This window comes from Archocentrus centrarchus, chromosome 1, assembly GCF_007364275.1.
Source record: "Archocentrus centrarchus isolate MPI-CPG fArcCen1 chromosome 1, fArcCen1, whole genome shotgun sequence".
In the NCBI taxonomy this organism is placed as follows: domain Eukaryota; kingdom Metazoa; phylum Chordata; class Actinopteri; order Cichliformes; family Cichlidae; genus Archocentrus; species Archocentrus centrarchus.
The window spans coordinates 1,046,440-1,071,436 of NC_044346.1; the positions used below are offsets into that span (position 1 = coordinate 1,046,440).

The window sequence follows — 24,997 nt, forward strand, 5'->3', positions numbered from 1 at the left end:
TCTCGGGGTCTTGTTCACAAGTGATGGGAGAAGGAAGCAGGAGATTGGCAGACAGATTGCGACTGCAGTAGATGCTGCATCGGTCCGCCGTGAAAAAGGAAGAGCTGAGCGTGAAACGAAGCTGTCGATGTACCAGTCGATCTACGTCCCTACCCTCACCTATGGTCACGAGCTTTGGGTAGTGACCGAAAGAACAAGATCGCGGATACAAGCGGCGGAAATGAGCTTCCCCTGAAGGGTGGCTGTCCTGTCCCTCAGAGATAGGGTGAGGAGTGCAGTCGTTTGGGAGGGTCCCAGAGTAGAGCCTCCACATTGCAACGAGCCAGCTGAGGTGGCTAGATCGAAATGCTTAAATTAGTAAATTAAGTGGATTTACTGATGCTTGCTGAATGCCCCCCGGTTGCTGGACCTCCTGTTCTAATTGCTGAGCACTTTAGTCTCGTGCTGCTCGTTTCCTCTACATGTTTTCCCTCTTCCAGTCCATCCAGCTCTGGACTTAACCTGTTTGACAAGCGTGCCTTAATGCATAGCAGGGTTCTAACTCTTGACAATAGCCATTAAACTTGTGGATTAGCCCTGTTATTCACTTCTCACACACACACACACACACACACACACACACACTGGGTCACAGTGAGGCTGCCAGAGGCTGATGGTGAAACTGATTCTAACAGGAGTGGATGAGACGTTGGGTTGTTGGAGGAGAGTTCAGGAGCTTTCAGCCAGAGAAAGTCACTTCAGTTTGTAGGCTTCATGTCACAGAACGCAGGCGGCTCACTCTGCCTCACTCTAAAGTAGGACATCTCCCTCTGTGCCTGTCTATCGATGCACTGAGTGAAGTCATCATGGAGCGAGGTCATCAGTTTGGATCATTAAAATGAATTTGAGTCCATTTCATAATCAGATTGAAGACTGTCTTTTGTCTTCAGACTGAGTAAAATTTTAAGAGGATAATCCTCAAAAAGCTTGTAAAGCAGACTGAAATGACCTCACTGGGATGTGTGTTTGAGGAGACAGTCAGAAATGGCCAGAGGGCCTGCACTCAGTGTCTTAGCTGAGACAAACCAACTCACCTGAAAGGAATTCATCACCAGGAATTTGAAGAAGCACTCCACAAATTCCTTTTATTTATTTATTTTTGTGGGCGTAGAGGTGTGCACTGAAAGCATCAGACAATCAGAGGTTTCTCAAATCATTTAGGTTGTAGCTTAAAAGATCCAAGCTCAAATCTGTGATCCAGGATCAGCTGATCCTGCTTACACAGGTGTGTCTGAATCCAGCCAAGCAGGAGTCTGTTTGAACAACCATGCAATGAACAGTTCAGATTTTTCTGTCCTCTGGATTTTCTTACACATCTCGAAGCTTTTTTCAATTTTCAACCTCGCAGAATAAACAGAAATGTAATATGGCAGCTGTTTTCATAACCTGATTTCTTATATGGGGGACATGTAAATATGAACGAGGCGCCTAATTCTGTTGCAGTTTATTGTCAAAGCAGTGAAAGGCTGCTGCATCACCCATACAAGTGAATAAAAATGGGCTCACCTGCAGGGATCAGTGACTGCTGTGTTTGAGGTACCGCGCAGAGAACCTGCTTGAAGCTTCCCACAGCGTCTGATGACGGCTGCATTTTTGATGTCGACTCAGGTCAGCTGGTTATCGTCACTCAGACGGGACAGGAGGTGAAGCTGCAGACGCAGATTCAGGCTGTGACAGTGTTGATGCATATTTAATTGAGCCAAGCTGACCTCACAACCACAGAATAGACGGGATCTGATACCCACCTGGAGACAGGCCTGCTTTTCATTGTTGATGCATTTGTGCTTTCATTATCTGACACACAGGAAGGCTCTTTTATGAAGCCTGGATTACTTTAACTGTACTGCTCATGTATGTACCATCAAACTAAGGTGGCACTGAGAGAATCCTAGCTCTCACGTTATGGGGGTGCAGAAATGGACTGTAGGGATTAGGCACCACAGGGTACAATCTGTGATTGTCTGTGCTTCCATCTAATAAGTTACAGGAATAACACAAAAGTTTTTAATGTGTAGACTCTGATAGTTGCAGGGCAAAAATATACATTAGTGTAAAAATAACAGTAAACAGAGGAGTTTGTCAATGTTAATTTTGTCCCTTTGTAAACACAAACTGAGGTCAAAGATGGAGATATTGTGTGTTTGGTGAGCCGTTGGAGGCTGTAACTGTGCGCCTCCTGTCTGTCTACCTGAGAGTGAGTGTCGCCCAGGCCCCCTCCTGTCATTACTGGATAATGGAGCAGCAGCTCTGTCCCGGATCTGATCGCCTTTATTTAGCTGCTCCTCTCTTTTCTTTGTCCCTGACCCACATTCACACACACGCACGCACACACACACTGGGCTCACTCTTTGCATGAACATCAGAGGTGTCGCATGTAGACGGATTCATGGACAGCAGGTATCTGACTGAAAAATGTGAAAGCTGGTGAACTGACATTAGCCAGCCTTTGGAGTGTGATGAACTTTGTGTTGAAGTTGTGTTAATGAAATGAAATCTGGGTTCTGACTTGCTGCTGCTGGTTTTCACTCATTTCTCAGGGTGTCTGAGTGCTGCAGTCAGCAATGCAGCCTGCAGAGGGCAGCATTTCCCAACTATCACTGTCAGTAGTTGTAGTTGCAGCACAAGAATAGTTTCACAGTGAACAAAATATTAAAGAAATGAAAGCACAAATTATACTGTGTTAACACTGGGCAGATATAACTGTTACAGCAGAAAGAATGAAAACTGCTTACATGTAAAAATAAACCTGCACAGTACTCTGTATTTGGATTGATTCCTACCATATTTAAGGCACCATATTTAAGCAAAACTCCACATTGAAATTGTTCTGCTACAGAATGAAATTAAAGACAGTCAAATGCATTTCTGATCATTCTGAGCAGCTCCCAAACATTTCTGCAGCACCACAAACCTGCATGAATGCCACACCAGGCTTTACTGTGGCAGCATGCAGTGTTTTAATGCACAGATGAATCTTTGCTTCCAGATTGGAGGAATTCTGAGCACTTGGACAACTTTCCCAGACTTTTTTAGGCTCTAAAGCCTTCCCGGACTTCGAGTAGAGTTGATGCTGCTGCACATTCTCCAGTTTCAAAGAGAATTTAGTTTGATCTGTCTTTTTTCTTCTGCCTGTGTCTTTGTGACGAAACAGCTGGAAACCCCCCTTTCTGTCAGGAGGAGACCTTTCTAACCGCACTGTCTTGCTTTATCCAGCTATAAAAATGAAGTGAAATTCTGGGCCAAAATCAAAACCAGTGTGTTTAAAAAAAAAAAAAATAACCAGCAACATTTTGTGTTGTTCCTCCTGCACAGCAGGCATGTCTTTGGTTAGTGTTTGGTTCCGTCTACATTGAGCTGTTGCTCATTAGCAGCTGCTTGGTAAGTATTTAAACCTTCACTTGGCTGAGTGTCTGTAAGTGGTCATGACCAATTAGTTGCTCTAACAGCAAACAAATATCTCACTGGAAGATTAAACTGCAGAGGAATGTTTGGGAGGTGTTTCTACAGCACAGAAATACAGATGATATACGACTGTTATCAGCCTGTATTTGCTCTGATTGTCACCGGCCTTGTAAATTTCTGTGGTTCAGTTTGATGGAGACCTGACAGACTTCAGAGCAGTTATTAATTTACACTGAAGGCTTCCTCTCTTGGATTATTGTCATTAGTATCAGCCTTTCACAGTTGGTTCATCTGAGATATAAATCAACCTTATAAGACAAATGTCTGTAAGAAGTGTGTCTGTGTGTGGGGACGTTGTGAAGCTTCTTCAGTACTTTAAAATTGGTGATCTTTGTTCAATATTTTGAGTTCTTCCAGCACCATTATCGCTTTGGGACAAAGGCTAATGATCTAAAATTGTGATTATTAATTTAATCAGTACCACCCTGCTGAAGTTTGATCAAATGAAATTCTAAACATGAACTTTATCTTTCTTTTTGCAGCCTCCGGTACGTTTCCAGCTCCAGATTCCTGAAAACGTTCTGGATACACGATGTGAGGATCCGTCATCGAGCCGTTAAATGGACACATTTTAAACTATAGTTCTGCACTTGACAAGGACGCAGTGACTTACAGCCTCCTTGGAAACGCAGCAGCATTTTTCTTCAGCGTTTTAAATGTGTAAGTGGAAAGAGTGCAACACTGTGACGTGCTGAACGTGCGGTTTCCATCCTCGAGATGAGTGTCTCTGAGCCCGCTAATAGTTTCCCTGTCAGGGGGACGAGCGGCTCCTGCATGAAGCTCCCTCTCCACAGTGCAGGAGACCACAATGGGAATGCTTTCCCAATTTCATCTTCCTCCTCATCCTCCTCTTCATCCTCCTGTCTGGGGGAGTCATCTCCTGAGTCACTGCGGAGTCTGAGCAGCCTCAGCGGGGGCCGGACTGACAGCCCACTGGACTACGACATGTTTGAGGTCACCCTGACAGCAGTGAACACTGTAAATTTGAAATCTGTCATTTCAGACTGGACGCCGGAGGAAGAACGTAAGCCAGATGACAGTGATGACGTCTCACTGGGGAAGTCACAAACTGCAACAGAGCTGTCGGAGTCCAACGATAACTCTGTGTCAGTTTACCTGGACGCCAACAGTGACGAATGCTCTCGGGACAGCTGGAACGACAACCTGACGCTCGCCCTGTCGCTGACAGGAAACGGCAGCCTCTGTGGCATTAATGATGACCTCAGCAGTGGAAGCAGTAATGGGAGGAGGCATGGCTCCTCAACTCCAGACTCAGACGCAACAGAAATCCCAGCTGATGACGATGACGAGGAGGCTTTGTTTGTGTCTGTGAGCTCTGATGTGGATGTGCAGAGAAGCAGTGCGACACTCACGAGCTCAGTTTGTCAGTCCAGTGACAGCGTTGTGATGACTGTGAATACTGAGCTCCAGACAGAGGCGCCTGTGGCTCATAATGAGAGCTCAGAGGTGGTGGTAGAAGGGCCTGCGGTCCCCTGTCCTGAGGGAAGTCAGACAGAGCCTCCTGCCTCTGAGGATCTCAGCGAAAGCACACAGATGCCAGCTGAAGATGTCAAGAAATTCACTTCTCCTCCACCTGAAGAGGCTGAAACATGTGCAGTGGGCTCCAAACCCTCCCACCCTAATACGAGTCTGCCAGCCACAACAGCAAGAATTAAACCTGCTTTCAGGTTAGCCACCACCACAACTGTCAAACCATCCAGTCCAGAAGCAAAGAGGGTTTCCAGAGTGGACTTGAAAACGGTCAAGGCTAAAGTTGGTTCACGGCCTAACCCATCCCCATCTAAAACAGCCATCCAGGTACTGCTGAAATGAAATGTGTATAGCTACACTACCACTTTAATGTTTAGGGATGCTATGAAATGTTCTTGTTTTTGTTCTGAAAGTTAGAAGTGATAGACAACAATTAATGGAGTCATTAATCACAAATAATTTGTAATTATTAATGTAACACTTTGGTAGGTATACACAGGTCAGTGTTCAGTATCCATTACACCTGTGTTTTACTGGCACACAGTTGGTCATAATTAGCTTGTTAGCATTAGCCCTCATGCGATTCTCAGCAAACTAGTCGGCGTTCTTAGTCTTAGAAATTGAGGCTTTTTCATGTGGGGCAGTTGCCAAAAACTGAGGAAAGAAAGGTGGGTGGCTCCACTGATCAACTGATCAAATAGAACAGAGTGTCTAGTTTTAGAAATGGACCCATCATGCAAGCTTCACTAAGTGGAGACAGACTGAACTGCAGAATTTAAAAAAAAAGAAAAGAAACTGAAGTTTACTGGTGGTTACTGCTACCTTCACAGAGCGGTGTAATGCATCTCTTACCAGAGTAGAAAGAAAAGGGAGTGCCTTCTGCAGAATTGAGCCCTTGAACACAGGAGTGATGGTCACTGAATTTCATGTTACATCACATAAAAAATGTGCTTTTGTTGCACCCCAGCTGAGCGAGGCAAAGGGAGGAGTCATTTATTACTTAACCTAGAAATGAAGGCAAGTTTGTCCGGGAGGGATGGGGTCTGTAGGTGCTCTCACATCAAGTGAATTAGCAGGAATAATCTAATCAATTTCATACCCCACAAAACCTTGTGACCCAAACAAAAGTCAGCTGTTTACCAGGTGATATGAAGCTGTCTCTTCTAACATTTAAAATGTGTCTTCTACTCAGAACAAATCTGCCCCACCCAATGGGAAGAGAGCTGTTCTGAGAAAGGAGGAAGTGCCGACTGCTGACGGAGGTAAAAGGCAGAGGTCATCTGCAGGGCCGGTCAAAGTGGCTGTTGTGCTGAAACCTAACAGAGGAAAGAACAGCAGCCTTAAGACCAATCACAGGACAGCAGCCGGTGACCCTGCCGTACCACAGAAGAAGAGTTTAGCCGTCAGTCGAACACTGTCCACTTCAACCAGCTCTCTGGGGTCTGAGGTTGCTGGGGAAAAACACCTAAATGCTCCCAGGAAGGCTGAGCAGGATGTGCCTGGTAAACATGGAAAATCTGATGATGAGGAAACAAAATGCCCAAATGAGGAATCTGTGGGGGAGCAAACGGAGTGCACAGGAGAGGCTTTATTGTCAGGAACCGCTGTGGAGAAACCACAAACTCCTACCAGGGTGAGTATGAAGAATAAATGAACTGCACTCCTGTGCCTCAGGCCCAGTTTAGCCACAGCTGACATTTTCAAATGTCATTTTGCACACAAATGCCAGCAAGGATCCCATAACTCTTTAGACTTGAGTTATGCATAACTCAAGACAGCATGTGCATGTTGTTGGCATCCTCTGCAGTGATGCATCCCAGTGTTTGTGAGGAAGGATGAGAGGACAGAGAAGGGCTCATCATGTCCTAATTCACCTCCAGATCTCCTTCTAGGTCCAGGGACTCGATTCATGCACAGTATGGAGGCATTTTCAGTCTGACCAGTCTGTGTAACATGAGCTCAGGTTGCAACAAATCAGTTTTACTTTCAGTTCCTCTTAAAAAGCATGCAGTGAAACTGTGTGTAAATTTACACATCCAGGTGAGGCAGTTTAAAACTTAAACTTTAAAACCACATGCCCAAAGCTGAGCCGCTGTTGATTTGTAAGAAGTAGTGACAGTATGAGCGTGCACGCTGTTTTAAAGCAGGGAGTGGTATGTGCACAGTGAGCGTGCTCCATCTCTGGTATGTGTTTTTGAAGCTGTATTGAGCCTGTGACGGGTTTAAAACCTGCCCCAGTGGATTCTGTCATAGGCCGCCCCGGGGGGTGGGGGGTGGGGGCAAATACCTGTGAAACCCTGCTGTGCACGGCAACCTGTGCATGAGTCTTTATTTTTAAAGGGAAACGTCACCACATAATCAAAAATTTTGGTGAGAGTTGTGTGGCTTTTTTTGTATATAATAGAACTAATCTGCACTTTCCCCTTTTTGCCAGTTTAAAATAACTGAATAACAGTGTGACTTTGGTCATATCTGTAAACTTTGTTGTAAGCAATTTCATGTAGGAACTGTTTTCTTTCTACTGTCTGCACCGGCGAGCTGCACGCTCCCTTCTGCAGACTGATGTGCATTTCTGGGAAGGACATTGCTGCTGCTTATTACTATTATTTTTATTTGTTATGTTTTTCAATGCATTTTTTTGGAGTTTTGCACACCACAAGATGAGTGCCAGTGAGTTAAGTCTGTTTAAGAGAAGGCAGAGAGACAACTTTGGAATGAACTGCTGCTTTAAAGGTTGAAGTAGTTACAAGCAGGATCTTATTGTCCTTTAAATATCTCAATGTCCAGGGCACCCGGGTGGCTTAGTGATGAAGCCGGCCACTGCACACATACCGTATGCCGTGTTGCGGTGCGGGCGTCGCAGGCTCGAGTCCCGGCCTGTCGCCAATTTGCCCGCGTGTCTTCCCCTGTATCTTCCCCCATTTCCTGTCTCTCTTCACTGCTGATAAAAGCTGCTGTGGCCAAAAATGCAAATACATAAATAAATCTCAATGTCCTACACAAACCGGGACTGAGAGTTTAATTTGCCAGTAATGAAAAAAATGGTGCTGCACGTGTGCGTTGCAATCCATCTTTTCATGCATTACCAGACAATCAGTTGTGCTGCCAGCATGCATGTTAACACATGATTTAGTGTGAACTGGTATGCTGAAGTAATCCACGGGCTCAGCCTCTTGGCATGGCTGAAAACTGAAGTAGGCTACAAGCTACGCTGATTTCTGCTCAAGCTCAGGGCCTGCTGCTCTGAGATTTAGGATCTGAGGAGTCAAACACTCCAGAATAAGAATAAATTTGTGAACAGTGTCAAGCTCTCCTGCTCTGTTGGCAGCTGAGCAACAGTTTGTAGAAAGGGGTAGGCATGTAGCTTTTAGATTTAAAAAGAAAGAAACATTTTCTTTGGAGACAGAGAAAGATGCCAGACCTTCATCATAAACTCGCTCCATGTGTGCTCAGAGGGGGAGGAACATGGAGGGGTGGGGGTGGGGAAAGAAAAAAATCTTGGCCAGGCCCGAGCTGGGATTCTCGAGGGAAATGTACAACACAATGGCAACTGTTTTTGCCCTTCTTGTAGTTGCAGCACACTCCCAGTTTCCCTCCTCCTTTCCTTCTCCCTCTCTTCCTCCTCCCCTTCTGTTTTAAAACTCTCGCTGTCACTCCTCCCCTCCTTCACTGTTTCCCTCACTTCCCTCCACATTTCTGACTCCGAGCAGGGAATGGCTAACACCATGGTCTCAGTGCGCAGCTCCGAGCTGGGGCGCCTCGGCTGGGATGCTGTCACTAAACGTCAGCTCTTCTTACAGAAAGTCTCCTCCAAGCTGGGACCCAACACCAGGCACCAGGGGAGAGGCACCAGAGTGGATAAGGGGCCCTCAGGACCAGCTCCGGGCTCGGGGACTGGACCTCCAGGTCAGGGAAGCCCTGGACCCAGGCAAGCCCAGACTGATGGCTCCACACTGGGAGAAGGTGGACAAAGTGCTGGGAGTGGATCTCCAACCAGAGTGAGACAGAGCCAAAGTCAGAGCCAGGGTGAGTTTCTGCCTCTAAGCAGACACACAAACAGGAGCTGTTTGAGCACAGATAGCTGGACAGTCAACACAACAGCAAGCTGCACATGGACAGGTTACACACATGGCTCACTCTGTCCCACTGTCAGTCATATCAGCTCGTGTGTGTGTGTGTGTGTGTGTGTGTGTGTGTGTGTGTGTGTGTGTGTGTGTGTGTGTGTGTGTGTGTGTGTGTGTGTGTGAGATGGGAGAGAGTCCCAGAGTCGTCCCTGAAGCAGACTCAGGAAATGAGCAGGCTGACATTGTAGAGCTGCAACTTAAAATCCACATACCACTGTGCACACATACTGTTTTACAGGCCTGGCACACACACACACACACACACACGCACACGCACACGCACACGCACACACACACACACACACACATACACGCACACACACACACACACACAGACACCAAGCAGTGAGTGAGCGTGTCACTGATGGACAGGCGTGCACAGTTACTGCCTGCGTGTGCGTGCATGCAGCTGATGAGCTGGTTTTGTTTCATACTGGTGTTTGTTTCCTGTTTGTCGTTGTGCATGTTTGTGTACCTTTCATAGTGACCCACGTCTCTGTGTTAGTGAATACAGTGTAAACTGCTGATGTTGAGATGTTCGACTTAAACAGTGTTGTGTCCTCTGCTTGGCATCCAGTAGCCTGTAATTCTGTGTGTGTGTGTGCGTGTGTGTGTGCGTGCGTGTGTGTGTGTGCGTGTGTGCGTGCGCGTGAGAGAGCAGCTTGTTTTCCAGAATCATTGTGCTGCAACGTGTCATTTACATAGCTGAAAATGGCGATGTGCATATTGTGGAATATTTGTGTGGAAATCCGGGCGCTGTCCTTGTAAAGGTCACATTCTGCTGGACAAAAGTTTGTCTGTCCTCTTTGCTCACATTCAGGAACAAACGGACATCTTTGGACCCGAACACTAAAATCTCCATGAAAGGATACTTTTGTGTGTGTGTGTGTGTGTGTGTGTGTGTGTGTGTGTGTGTGTGTGTGTGTGTGTATGTGGGGGGGTTAACTCACTACTGATACATGATGATTGACTGTATATAAAGAATGGCCATAGCTTCCAGGTCTAAAAGTTGGAGCCAGTGCAGATGTGCCGTAAACCTGCATTATTTTAATTGCCAGCAGGGGGCGGGACTCTGAAGTAAACACTTTCCCAGTGAGTTTATGGTCAGTCTAGTTTTAATTCTTCTTGAATACAGCATGTTGTTCATTTTATAAATGATGATCCTGAAAGGAGAATTAATCAGGTGCTGCTGTGAGAGTGCTCATGATGCAGAGGCTCAGGTTGAGCCTCTGGGACGTCCTCCTGTGGAGTGGGTGACGTCACTGTGGCTGCGATCGTCCTCTCTGTGGAGCCTGTGAACTTTAATCTGTCAGTCTGCACACAACTCTGCACTCTAGCTCAACACAACAAAAAACAAAGAGCCACTTTGTCACAATATTCAGCAACTGCATTTTACAAGTTAATTATTGATCAATCCATAATTTTCGGGAGCAGACAGCTGATGTAGTTGTGTAGCTGCTTGATTCTATTTTGGTCGCTTTCTTTCGCCCGTGTGTCTGGATCTATGCTCAAGCTTTTTGTAAGGTGAAGGTAATTCTTCTGTTTTAACTCTTAATTGGATTTCATTGCGCCACCCGAGCTTTGAGTGCTCTGGAACACCTGAGGCAGGTATCCACGAAGCAGGAGACACATTTATTGAGAAGGTTTAGATCCAACAGCGATACCTGCAGAGCTGTAGTACATCAATGAGCTCTCAAACTCCATACTTCTGAGTGCTGACAGTTTCTTTGCAGCCTGTAATATAATTAGGAAATATACAGTATCAAAAACATTAGATTTTTCTGCATTTTATATAGAAATTTGTCTTGAAATACAGCAAGATTCATGAGTAAGCTGTTCTAACTAAAAATCAGGCATCACATGTCCTCGGCTGCTCATTTCGAGCGTAGCTTGGTAAATGTAAGCGGGTCCTGAGGCTGATGACATCAGTGAAAGTTAAGTGGAGTCTGGAGTTTACAAACCTGAAGTCTGCTGAATGAAACCCGATCAGACGAGCGGGTCGGAGTAAAAAGCAGCAGCGGGGAGGAACGACCCGAGGAGGGAGTGACTGAACATTCAAAATAAACAGCATGAGGACGTCTGTCACACACGGCCTCGTTCTCACACTCGAGCACGCTCTCTTTTTGTTTAATTGTTAAAAAATTGCCAATAATACCTGCCGCTCCCGGCTCACCGGGATGATGGTTTTCAGTTTGGAGTCTTTGTTGCATCAATTAATTTTAAGACATTATTGAAGTTTAAAGGCGCAGCACAGGAAACTGCAGTTGCTGGCCTGAAACATGACCTGCCCACACTCGTTTGGACTCTAGTTTCTGACTTTTTGCATGTTTTTAACAGTTGGACGTGTTTGGATGGCCTTGGATGGCTCAGTTTGGAGTGCACGCTGTTCTGTCAGTTTATTAAAGGCCAAAATATCTCAAACTACTGAAGGTGAACTTTCTTGTGGACGCAGTCCTTTCTCTTGGAGCATTACCAGCGTTTTTTTCTGCATTTGCATATCATACATAAAATACATAACCATAATTAAACTTCTGTCATTTCTTAATTATAGACTGGTATATTGCACTGTAAGCACTGTTTTATCACTCAGACCTGCAAACAGAGGTCGATAAAGCAGGATGGGAGAGAGTTAACTTTGTTTCTTTAATATCGAGGGGTCATGCATCTCAGACCAGGAGCTGTTTCTAAAAAGGAAAGCTCCTGTTGGTGCCTTCATGCACCTCGGGTGGATGCGGGGATTGCATTGGGAGTGTAGCCAGTGTGTACTGCTCAGGTTCTCTGTGTCAGTAGTAAACACGAGGACTGTCTGCCGTGAGCCGGCTCTTACCGAACATCCATTTCTTAGGTAACAGAATCCAGCTGCTTTCCTCTGGCTGCTGTTTCCTCCAAACTGAAACCAAATGAAGCCAGATGTTTCCTGCTGGCTTCAGTCGCACTACAAGTTCTACTGCTGTGTGTTTCTGTGTGTTAATGTGAGGCAACTGCAGTGAACATATGTAACCCCCCCCCCCCCCCCCCCCCCCCATGTTTGTATGAAATCAGGAGAAACTTTGAATCAGGGAAAACGAGTTGCAAATAATGGAGCAAATTGTTGCCTGTGAAAGTGCAAAGATTTGATTTCAGTGGAGACAAAATGGACTTTGAGTGAGCTGGAGTCAGAGGAGTCAGCGTGTTAGTGGGACCGGGGCTGCTTCATACCAACCTGAAGAGGCATTGTGGGGATTCTTTGTGCGCTTCTTAAAAGATGCCTTTATTCTCTCACGCCTCGTACGCAGGAGATCTGGGATTGTGTTTGGATCCAGAATGCTGGATTTGGAGTGGATGGTGCTACAGATGTTTGAAATCTTTCCCTCTGTCCTCATTAAAACTAAAACTGAGCTCTCTGTTTGTCACTTAACATTTTGCTCCTTTTTCACTGGCGTTTCTTTGTGCTGCGGCCTTCAGTCTCCGCCTGGCCCACTCAGCGCCGCTGGATTGTTCACTTGCATTCACTTCCTGAGCGTCTCGTGTCCTTGGTTTGGCGTGAAGAGGAGGGCGGCATGGCTCTCAGGGGAATCCATTCTGCTTTGGTCTCTGGAAAGAATGTGTGATTCAGTCCACAAAAATGAGTTTGAGACGTTGGGCTCCTCATTTTCACAACTGTAGAACTGCAGCGTGTGCCGCAGCAGCATCCCGCTCACACACAGGACTGTGTGTCAAAGTGGCTGCAGTTACTAAACTGTTACTGCAATACCTTACTTAAAACCTAAGTCTGCACTTCAAGTGCTTTCTGCTTATTATTGTTTGATATTATAATCCACAGGAGCAAAATTACAACAGCAGTCATGTCCAAATAGTTATGGACCTGACTGTACAACGAAAATATCCCACCCTGACTCTCCTGAAATTTCCCAGAAATGAGTGAGCGTAAAGGAAGCGCCCCCCTGCTGACTGATGGAAGGATCTCACACTGACTCAGATTATTCTCTTTATTAGCCACATAGGTTGAAAGGTCAAGGTTCATTATTGTTTCTGCTGCAGGTTTGTGAGACAGGGTTAGGTGAAAAGTGGACTGAAGGTGCAAACAGCGATACATTTCTGAGACTCTGGTTTGGATTTAAACTAAGCTGAACAATTAAAAGGTGCATGAACATAACACATGGGAGATTTTTAAAGCCTTTAAAAAAGACTCAGCAGCTGTACCTGGTTTAGCTGATCTCACATTCACACCTTATACACAACTCCACATATAATTTCCAAACTCGTTTTCTTTATTTTCCTTTCTTTTCTTTCTCCCAGGTATCCCGAAACCCCGCACCAGTGCAGCCCCTGGTTCCACAGCGGCTAAACCAACAGCCAATCAGCAGTCAGGGTCAGCGGGGCGACCTGCCGCACCCACCACTGCCTCAAAACTTCCTGTTAAAGGGTTACCCACAAGCCTTAGCTCCTCCTCGCTGGGAAGTAACGAGAACAATGGAGTCACAGGCAAAGGTAGGTGTGTGTGTGTGTGTGTGTGTGTGTGTGTGTGTTGCCTGACACACACTTTCTGTGCATCATCAGAGGTAGTTTTCTTTGGTGTGGTTTCCCTCTGAATGACTTAACTTCCTCTCTTTTCCACTCTGTGTGTGTGTGTGTATGTGTGTGTGTATGTGTCAGAGACAAAAATGTACACACACAGCTGCTAAGATGAGCTGACATTCGTGACCATTGTTGCATAAACAGGCTGTTAAAATGAAATATCCACAGGCAGGTCCACTCTGTCATCACCTTTGCTCATCCTGTGTGTGTGTGTGTGTGTGTGTGTGTGTGTGTGTGTGTGTGTGTGTGTGTGTGTGTGTGTGTGTGTGTGTGTGTGTGTGTGTGTGCATATCCTGTCTTCCTCAGTGAAGGTCAAGGAGCACATCTGTTGAGGATTGAGATCACAGATGATCCGTGTCGTCTGCAGCGTTCATTTCTCTGCACCTTTTACTGAGCTGTTTATTTTCTCTGAGCTGCAGATAAAAGGCTGAAAGTCGCTGATGTTTGTTGCCGCGTCCATCAGCAGCAGCTACAGGAGAACCTGATCTCAGAACAGGGTTCACATCAGGACTTAGTTTGACTCACAGTCAAAAAGAGGCTGTGTCTGTCTCCTGCTTTACGGCCATAAATGCTTATAAACATCAGGATCATCTTCATCTGCCGACTTTAGTCTGTGTGGAGCGCTTTTATGATCCGCAGGAAGATTCAGAGAGCGGAGAGGACCGAGAGTAACTGAGCCTCTGAGTTCATGGTGACTGATTTATTTCCCATTCATGTATCTGTGTCTTTATGGCCACCTCTGCTGCGTGAGGCTGTCCATAACGTCCTGTTTAGCCTTCACTGGTGCTGCAGAGCTCGTAGCAAACCAGATATCCAGCACATAAAATGATCTTCTACTTGATCTATCAACTTTTACTGGCCATTAGTTGGATTTCCACAGCTGGAATTCCTCTCATCTGTGGATACAGAGGTTTTCCAAGTGTGCCCTGAGAACGTCCTGCTCTGTGCAGTTGGCAGCAGCACAGACGTCCTGTGATCCTCCTGTTTCTGCCTTCTTTGGAAAGCTGCGCGTTTCCCTCTGATGCGCTGAAGTTAGCGTGAAACATTTAGAGAAAATCGCACATTAATGCAGTGGGACAAAGCGCATGAAAATATGAGGAATTATCCTTTAAGTTGGACTCATTTCTAATACATTTAAAATGACAGAAATGCAATAAATCGGTCAATAAATGAGTCGCCCTCAAAATATAACAGTTAATTCTGATAGCTTGAAGATGCCGGGCACTGAAAGGCAGGTTTTAGACTGACCTGAACACCTACACACCAGAAACCAGCTGGATACAGAAAAGGGAAAAACACAAATGAAAGAGGCAGCCTCACAAACACAGATTTACTCACAAGATTCTGACGTAAGACTGTACATTTTGTGTCTGTCCTCTCAGTTTCGTATCAGACTCATATAAGAAAAAATGGACGTTTTCAGCAGAATCTCACAAACTCATTTGGCTCCAGAAGTCCTCCTGGATCCGGGGACTCAATTCAGGGTTGATGTTCAGTGTTGGATGTCTCCGACCGCTGCCTCGAGCCTTCAGTAGACTCTGCAGACATGAACACAGCTGGGAACACGACGTCCGTGTTGTTGTTCCTGTGATAGTTTGGAGTCTGGGGCACATGTGTACTTGGTACACTGTAACTACTTTAAAAAGAACAAAGAAAACAAAATGAATATCCCTTAAAGGAAATACAGCCCAGAGAGGGCGCTGCCTCGGTGGAGGTTTGAGCTTTCAGAGTGCTTCTAGTTTTAAATGCTGTTTTTAATTCCTGCAGGGAAGTATGAAGGTCTCCAGCCTTCAGTGCAGCACAGAAACACATGGTTAGAGATCACTTATTGTTACCATGGTAATATTTAGTCTTATCAGAGAGGAGCGTTGGTGTTGGTCCACCTCCACACTGTTAGTTACAGCATCACACGGTCAGCTTCACTAACATGCAGGCCAGCTGGATAACAGAGGACAATGAAATACTTGAGTCCAGGCAGCGTGAATCATTATTATTGTAGCTTTGAATCAGTTCTTAATGTGGCGTCTCAACTTTTTGGTAGATTGACTAAAACCCGTGGACACGCGCGGTTTTCTGTCCTGGTGAGACGCCGCCTGTGCTGCTGGTCAAACTTGAAAGCTGTTTTTATTTTCTCCTCTGCAGACCTCGTGTGCTTCCCTGTCCTGTTGTTTTCCTGCAGGTCCGGATCAGTTTTTAATTATAGAGAAAGAATAAAAATAATCTTTTACCAGAGCCCACAGTGAAACAACAGAAGTCACTGTTCCTCTGCTGTCTGTTAGCTGAAAGCCGCTGCAGAGCATCATCACTGTGCTTTTGTGTGTGTGTGTGTGTGTGTGTGTGTGTGTGTGTGTGTGTGTGTGTGTGTGTGTGTGTGTGTGTGTGTGTGTGTGTGTGTGTGTGTGTGTGCGCCATTTCAAGAGCAAAAAGCAGACAACAGGTATCAGCATGCTAATCATAACTCTGCCCTCGGGTCTTGCGTTAGGCAAGAAGCATCAGGAGATGTTTGAGCCTCTGGAACTCACTGGAGAAGTCTGATCTGCCCAGCTGTGGAGAGGAGCTAATACACACACACACACTCATTAAAGCCCAGATGATGTTTAGGGACTTAAAATATTCCTGTCTTTCAATAAAAAATATAAAGTTCATTGACTGGGAGTCAAAAATGATGAGCTTGTTGTTTAATTTTCCAGCCATTGCGTTTCACAAACCGTTTCACGCCCACAGTCTCCTTAGTTGTGATTCTAATTTGCTTCCTGTGCTGCAGACTTGTCGTAAACAGTGGAGCTCCGCAAGCACTCAGACTGTACATAAAAGATGGGCATGGCTACTGCGCTATGTGCAACTGGTTTCTGGACTCGGGAGATGGCCGGTTATCTTTGAAAGCTATAATTCAGCACAAGTTCATGTCTGCCGTCTTGTTGGAGCAGAAGTGACCGTGTTTAGATGACAGGATATCAGCCAATGCTAGCTAGCTTTGTTAGCATAGACTGTCTGGGAGCAGCGCACACACACACACACACACACACACAGCTGCTAATCAGTGCTCAGTAAGGAGGAGGAGCTGGTTTTCTTTCGTGGTTCTGGTCGTTTCTTTTGCGACCTCGTCATTAAGCGCCTGCAACCGCAGAGAGACGTGATCCACAGATCTGACTCTCATTCATTTTAATAACTGTCAGCTTTGATTCACCCACATTCAGACACCCCCGCATGCTTTTATTTCTGATCTCTCCTGTTAGTATGAAAGCAGTAAGAAGTACCTCAGACCGATAACAGCATCCTCATCTCTGGGGCATTACAGAAATACCCTGCAGGGTTTGGATGGGTGACCCATGGGTACCCCTGTGTTCTGATGTGCCAGAGGATTATTATCTATATGAATGGAGGAGAGGACTTGATGAAAACTTGCTGTAAAAATTAGTTTGAGAATCTGTCGTCCCATACAGCACCACAGCCTTATGTTCATTTCTTATACAGTGTCAGTCACCCAGTATTTTATAAATAAATATGAATAAAATCTCCTGTGTTTTCTCTCATCAGTATCTCCAGGAGCTCCAGCAGCAGCAGCAGGGGCCATACCAGACGAGCAGCCCAGCAGAGCCGCGCTTTCTGTGGGCAGCCAGAGCACAGCAAAGCCTCCCGTCTCCACCAGCACCAGTACTCCCAGTGACGCAGTTACAAGCAGCCCCACCACTGCTGCTCCAAAGCCTCCCGCCTTGAGGAGCAGAGCTCTGTCTCTGCAGGCCAGGAGCTCTGCTACCGGTGAGGGACCAAACTCCGCTTTATCATCAGTTTACTCTTTAACTTTGACATTTCAAGCAGACAAAATGCAGAAAAATTGGGAGTCGTATTTAACTCAAAGACAAATGTGGGTGATCAGTCATTAAAGTTTCAGCTTCATCCATCAGCACTGAGGTTCAGGTTTGTTTTTCCTGTTTCCACACCAAACTGTCGGTAAGATTTCCTCCACCGTGTTTGTCATATTTGTTGGTGGCAGAAGATTGTAGTTTATCTTTGAAAGCTATAATTTAACCCTCCAAAACAGGAAGGAAAGTTCTGACAAAGGAAACCTCAGTTTAGGCAGAATTACATCCTCAAAGCTCCTCAGAAGAGCAAACAGCTGAAAACAAGAGAGTAAATCTTCAGAGCAGCAGCAGCTCTGTCTGTGCTTTATTTCATGCCCCATTTTCAGATTTCTTTTTTTAACTAACTGAGGAAAGTCAAATATATAAAAAATGTGTTGTTTTTTTCCTGGAACAAAGAGCGCAGACCGAAACACACAAATGATTAAAGTTTATTTCAGAGTAAATTAAAAACTGAAACCTGACTTCAGCGCGCTCCCTGTTAGTCATTCATATTTCTGAGTCTTTTGCCCCTTACATACAGTGATTTCATTAACCTAGTGTGACACAAAAGGCCCTTGTTGTTTAATTTACATTTAATCTGACTGCAAAGAGAGCTTTAATTTGATCAGACCCTCTGCTCTAGCAGCACGTTGTTCCTTATTTTCTCCCCCAAAAATGCTCTTAATTTAGGACTTCATTTTAAAAGGAAAATAATCATTCTGTGAGTATTTTCCCTCCCTCATAGTTCTGACCTTGACGTTTCATAAAGTTACTGCTGTGTTTTCAGAGGTAACCCTGAAGGTTGAGGATGGTAAGTGAGCGTCAGTGTCAGCCGACACTTACCAAACTTCATGGTTAGAAAGCTTATGACCAAAAACCTTGCATGATTATTCTCCATAACGAGACATCATGCTGAAATCACCTCCTGGAGGTCAAGGTCAAAAGTCAAGGTCACGTAAGGTGTCGTCCTGCTGCTGCTGCTTGATGAAATTCAGCTCTGTAGTTTTGTGTCATTTTTCAGGGCTCATGGTGATTGTGTTATTCACCACTCCTAATGACCTGTTTGCAGAAACGGGTGCAGATTTGCAGCTAAATGGTGCTACCGCTTCCTTTACCAGAGCACCTCTTTTCCAGGTTTTGTGAAACTCGGCTCCATCGTTTCCTGACAGACATCATAACTGGTCGCACGCTCTGTGTTTACTGTGCATTTTAGGCCCTCTCACCTTTTCTGCCTCTGTTAACAGTGATGTTTTTGTATTAAGTGCATGCAGGTTGGTTTAATTCCACAGAGCCTGGTACTTTTCCTTTGGCCTGCAGGAAACCGATGGACAGATGTTTGCGGTTTGTCCTGTCTGGGTCAGAGTCTGGATAATACATGTGATCCTATTACAGGGGGAACAGGAGGGACACGAGGAGTGAGCAGCAGGGTAAAAACTAGCAGTTAAACACTGAGAACTGAATGAAAAGAGAGGAAAATAAAACAGTTTGCTGGTCATAAACTGACTCAGAGGTTCAGCTTTGTGACTCAGCAGCTGGCAGCACAGTCTGGTCGTCCCCTCGGGAAAAGGAAATGGGCTTTGACTACTTCTGCGTCCCCTCCGCAGGTCTGAAAGCCCCGGCGGTCACCAACCAGAACACGGCGAAGACGGCAGCTGCCGGTGTGGCGAAGTCGAGCCCTGCAGCCGGTCAGGGGATCGCAAAGCAGGCGACGCAGTATCCGTTACAGCGCAGCGGCTCGGCGAGACTCAGCCGGCTGAACAGCACAGGTACGAGAGGTCGTTCGGCTCCCTGCGTGCTGGTGAGGAGAGAGAGGTGTCTGTGTGTGAAAGGCTGCAGGTGTGTCAGCGTCTCAAACGGTGTTAATCTCAGGATTCTTGGCAGCAGCTACAATGGAGAGGGTTACCTCAGGTACTGTTGGTGGCTCGTGTTGACCTGACGGCTGCAGAGATTGCTTTCTTCACTCAGGTCTGTAATGCAGTGCTATTAAAGTTATTTGTGTATATGAGCCGATGCGGTGTTGTTCTCCAATGGAAAAGATTACATCTTCATGTCTGCTGTGAGTCCATATTTATAACACAGGGCATTCACTTCCAGTGAGCCTTCCAGTGGTGCGTATCAGTTACCAAAATATATTTATAAGCTGATGGAGCATTTGGCATTCAGGGCTGCAGCACACACCATGAGTTCTTCAACGCTCGGCTCAAATGGTGCTTCAGTAGTGCTGACTTAGAAAAAGCTGCACAGGTGACTGAATAGTTTTTAGAACTCATGTTCCTCATGTTCCTTATTCTCTGAATGGACAGAGCCCTGCAGCAATCATTGGTTTGATTTACTACAGTAAAAAGAGCCGGGGTCACATTTTCCATCAGTCGCAAGTCTCACATGAACATCCACGACTAATTTACTATCACCGATAGCATTTAGACCGATAGCATGAGGTTTTAGTGATTTAGTGACATCATACATGAACACTGAGACACACTGCTGGATGTGTGTGTGTGGATGTACACAAACACACATACACACACACGCTGGCTGCAGCTCATACCCTGGAAGCTTAAGCAAACATAATTATCATCCTTCTGCAGTCTCCCTCTAATTATTCTCCTGCTCATGTCACCCACTTCCACACACACACACACACACACACACACACACACACACACACACACAGAGTTCTTTGAATTTGGAGTGGAGTCGCATTTTGCCTCACAGCCCCACTTAAGTTAATCTTCTGGTGCCACTAAGTGAGCTGAAACACTGAGTTTTCCACCAGTAAACACTCGTTTGTTCACTGGGTGAAAAAATGTTTGTTGACTGCTGGCCCTTTAACGTGCAGGCAGGCCAGTGTTTCACACTTTTAATGTCACATCACTCCAGAATCATAGTTTAAACCATCAGAGATGACTCTGGTAGCAGCTTGCTGGAGTCTGTCCTCTGTTCTGCCGGTTTCCTCCCCGTGGGCCCCGTGAAGCCGGGGCCTGTGGTCGCAGCCTCCCCCCTGCGTGCGGTGGCTCTCGTCTGGGCCCGGGCGCCTGGCTGCCTCCCCTCTGCGGCCAGGCCTGGAAGTCTCTCAGGGGCCTGTGGGGAGCCACTTATTCAGACGTGCTGTCACCCCCATGATGCCTTGATTACCCCACACACACACACACGCATACAAACACGCGCGCGGGAGCGAGCTACACTTCATAAGGGCCACACATGCATTTGATTCATACACCTCTCTCTCATTGACACTCACCACAGCAGTCCTCAGGCGACAGCGGTTAGCAGCATGGGCCTTTAAAGCTCTCAGTGGCTTTCTGCAGCTCCTTTTGTCTCCATTGAATGTAGACATTGATTCTGACACACACACACACAGAGACACACAGACACGCAGCTTTGGTTTTATTGGCTATGGTCTGTCTTGTGCCATTAGGAGAATATTTATGTTTGAAGGCTTGGTTGTAACTTTTTTATGGGTAGTTTGAAGTTTGTAGTTGAGCCACATGTTGTCTGTACTTGTTGCATGTTCTGCACAAAGCAAACTTCCAGCAGACAAAAGTTTTCTGTAAAAATAGATCTGGAACACAAAGTAGCACTACAGGAAAGAAAAGTGTTTACTGCCCACCAGCTGAGTCAAGCTGCGCTCTGAGGTTCAGCTCTGAGGACACCAGCGTGCAGACTCATCTCATGCATCTGAAAGGTATCCCAGCTGCTGTGGGGTGAGAGGCAGGGTACACCCTGGACCAGTACACCCAGTCTGTCGCAGGGCTAACACAGAGAGACAAACAGGCACTGACACATTCACACCTGTGGGCAGATTAGAAACAGCAGGAGGACCCAGAGAGAACCCACGCAGACACGGGGAGAACCTGCAGACTCCACACAGATCACATCTTTATAGACGGTAAGAGGAGTGAAGGATAAGTGTCAGCCTGATAATTCTGATCCAACCTTTAGGAACAAATCCAAATGTGAGGGAGTAAATATTCTCCTGTTAACATGATGCAGTGTGGAGCGCAGAGTAAAATAAGTGATCTTGAGGATCTTTTATTTCTAATGTTAACTTTAAACATTTTATCCCAGATTAGTTTTAATCTTCAGCTCCTTTCACTCAGTTTGGAAGCACTCGAACAGTTTCGTGTAAAACAAAGACGTCTTTTCATCAGGCGTCTGAATGGCACTAATAAGGCACCTGCCTCTGAGAGACACACAGACGTGTGTGTGTGTGTGTGCGTGTGTGTGTGTGCGTGTGTGTGTGTGTGTGTGTGTGTGTGTGGTGGGGGCTCCTCCCACCACCCCCCTCCCGCCTTTTGGTCTCCACAGCGTTTCTTCTTTCATCACATTTGACCTCGACATGATTCATCTCTGCCGCTCTCTGTCCTTTAGATGGAGACTGAGAGAGGAAGGGAGAGCAGAGGAGGAGGAGGGAGGGATTATTCAGATCCCGCCTACTCCCCCTCCTCCTCCCTGCAGCATCCCTCCTCCCTCTGTGTGTGTGTGTGTGTGTGTGTGTGTGTGTGTGTGTGTGTGTGTGTGTGTGTGTGTGTGTGTGTGTGTGTGTGTGTGTGTGTGTGTGTTGATTCAGGCTTTAGAAGCAGCAGTAAAACAGGGAGTGTATAGATGCTTGTCTTTGTTTGTGTGTAAATTCTTGTCACACGCCTCTGTGGCGTTCATGGGGGGCTTCGCCGTGTGTTTGGCTGCAGATGGGTGATCATCACCAGGATTTTCTGTCTTCACCTCCCCCTACACACACACACTCTCTCACACACTCTCTCTCACACACACACGAGTATCTCGCCCTCCTCGTTCTCTCGCTCCATCTTCTGCCCCGGTTGATTTGCTACGACCTGGCCGACGGTGAAGCACGCAGCTATTTTTGGCGCCATTTTCTTCTTCTATTGACGGTGGTGCAGAAGCCAGCTCTGCTTCGCTTGTGGTGTTTTTTTTGTGTTGATTCGATGAAGGGCAGCTAGCAGCTTAACACGCATCCCTTTCTCCTCTTTGCTTTTCAGTGCTTTCATTTCCTCTGGACTGAGTGCAGAGTTCATTTTTAAATTTGAAATGCTGTTTTTTTCCGATCTCCGCGTGGATTTTATTCAGCTGTAGGATTTAATTTCCAGCAGCCAAAAATCTTTTTTTTTTTTTTTTTTTCCCTCCTCTGAATAATTTTTTGTTTTTGATATTAAAAAATAGGAACATTCATTTATAATCTCAAACATCCTTCTACAAAAATCGCTCTGGGTTTGTTCTGAAATCGGTGGCAGCACGAACCCGGCCACACGAGCCACATCAGGAATTTGGACCACAAGAAGGAAAAGTGGGTCAGTGTTACCAGCTGCTCAGGACAATCTGAGACTCCTGAGGAGAAGAAGACGTTCTCAAAGTAATTGCAGGAAAGGACGTTCAGTCCTACAAAGATCGGTCTAATACTAAACTCTTGGACAAACCGAGACAATGTTATGGTCTCCGAGACTGTCGCTGTCCAACTTCCACGTGAAGCTGACAGCTAAAGGACTTTTCCGAAACCTTCAGCTGCTGTCGGGATGCAGGAAGAACACCGTGGTGTTCCATGCAGGTCTGGATCAGCCACTGTCCCCCATGTCCTCCCCTCATCCAACCGTGCGGTGTTTCATCCTCTCAGTTCATCCGTCCGTTCGTTCGTCCTCCATCAGCAGCTTCACACCATCAGGTTCACCAACATCCCCTTGAGCTGCTCTTACACACCTCACTGGATTTTTTTTCTTTTTTACACCAACATGCTCATCCATCCATCTGTTTTCCCAACATCCTCCTCTTCCTCCATGTGCTCCATGCACCTTCCTTCATCCACCATAGATGCACATGGCAGGGTGGGGCTGAAGTGGGATGCTGCCACACCCAAACAGAGGAGCTAATTGTTTGTTTACTTCTGCAGTTTTAACAGTCGATGACTCTGAAATCATTTGAAAAGACTTTAATAGTGCGCGTACCAATTATTTAAAAAAAAAGCCCCGTCTCTGCTTTGTGTAACTGTTTGCTCTCCAAAATAAAACATTTATTTTCTTATTTTGTATATTGTCACCTTTCTCCAAATCCCTTCATCCCTCTTTTTAATCTCTCCTCCTCCTCTCCTGCTGAGTGAGGCTGTCTTTGTGTGAAGCTCGGCCCTCTTGGCCATTTCTTTAAGCTTTTTAATCTTTAGTCATGGGATGGCAGGCCTGACGCCAAATCAGCCTCAAAGACCCTCCCACCCTTCCTCCCTCAGCTCCTCCTGGTTTCCCTGCGTGGCGTTGGCAGCCATTGTTGCCTGCGTCTCTCTGCCGCTGTGGGGCTTTTCAGCTCGGGTGCAGCAGCAGCGTCCACGGCAGCAGCTGCTGTGGATGTACGGGCTTACAATAGAGCTGTCAGTGTAGGACGGGTTTGTGTGTACACACGGCTTTCTGCACGAGCGCTTCGGAGGTGGCGTGATGAATAGCCGTGGCCGCTGGTTCCATTTGGCCCCGATGCCCACGCCTGAAGTGGCACAACCACGTGATTCACACACAAACCTGAAATAGCCAAGGACGCATCTGGCTATTACTTATTCAGCCATTAAAAGGGTGCTCTCTATTTGAGGACGGCTTCAGCAGCGAGCCTGTGCTCGCTCTCAGTGGTGGTTCCTTTTATCAAAGAGGAGCTGCGTTACTGCGCACCCTGATTCCTCTGATTGTGTGTCTGTGCAGCAGTGGAGCGTTTGAATTTAATGGTGCAACATAAAAGGAAAAGTCACTGACACGAGGGAGGACGTTGCTGTGAACAGCCATCACTGGCTTTGGCCTCTGAAGCAGACACGACACGGTGCTCACGTTAGCAGTGAATGATGCTTTGGCTTCAGCTCAATACACGAGCGCATCGGTAAAGCTGCTTCGGCCTCTGACGCACACCTTTGAAAGATCCCTAAAGTCAAAAAACACAAACCTTTGTTGGATAAGCACAGCTGTGTGAGGGCTCGAGCTTTTTTTTTTTTTTTTTAATGATTTATACACGAGATTTAAAATCTGAGCCCACGGCTGTTTTTAGATGTCTGGTTTCAAAAGCTGACACAGTGATGGCAGAAAGGAGTCTCTCCAACAGGACTTCATTGACTACTGGGTGATGTCACAATGGTTAGGTCCATCTTCTATGTACAGTCTATGGTCCACCAACAGTCTCTTTCCATTGGCATTGTTTCTGTGCTCCCTGCTTAGACTTTGAGCACATTTAGTGCTACCCTGAAGGCTCTTTCCTGGCTAAAAATGGGCTTTTTGGGGGGGGGGGGGGGGGGGGGGGGGTGTACTATCCTTGTAAACACAGTTGTGTAATGAGTCTGTGTAACCTTGCTTAACAGAAGTCTGTATTTTCCAGACCTCTCAAGCCATTTGAGTAAATGAAACCCCACTCAAAGCAACTACATGAAAACATCAGAATCCCAGTCACTTTGGGGAAGGCTGAAGCCTCTTTGGGACTTTTTCCCCGTATGCAGGAACAACTCTGGCATTA

At 46.2% G+C, this 24,997-nt stretch overlaps 1 protein-coding gene across 1 annotated transcript in view; it reads left to right on the forward strand.

The window, feature by feature from the left end:
- LOC115781268 (microtubule-associated tumor suppressor 1 homolog) overlaps window positions 1-24,997 on the forward strand; it is a 65,942-nt gene that overhangs the window by 16,843 nt on the left and 24,102 nt on the right. Inside the window, exons 2-7 of the mRNA XM_030730839.1 lie at window positions 3,984-5,319; window positions 6,185-6,625; window positions 8,793-9,018; window positions 13,395-13,586; window positions 17,211-17,432; window positions 19,120-19,281. Of these exons, the coding sequence (XP_030586699.1) occupies window positions 4,219-5,319; window positions 6,185-6,625; window positions 8,793-9,018; window positions 13,395-13,586; window positions 17,211-17,432; window positions 19,120-19,281 (2,344 nt within the window). The 5' untranslated portion in view covers window positions 3,984-4,218. The remainder of the gene's footprint in view (window positions 1-3,983; window positions 5,320-6,184; window positions 6,626-8,792; window positions 9,019-13,394; window positions 13,587-17,210; window positions 17,433-19,119; window positions 19,282-24,997) is intronic.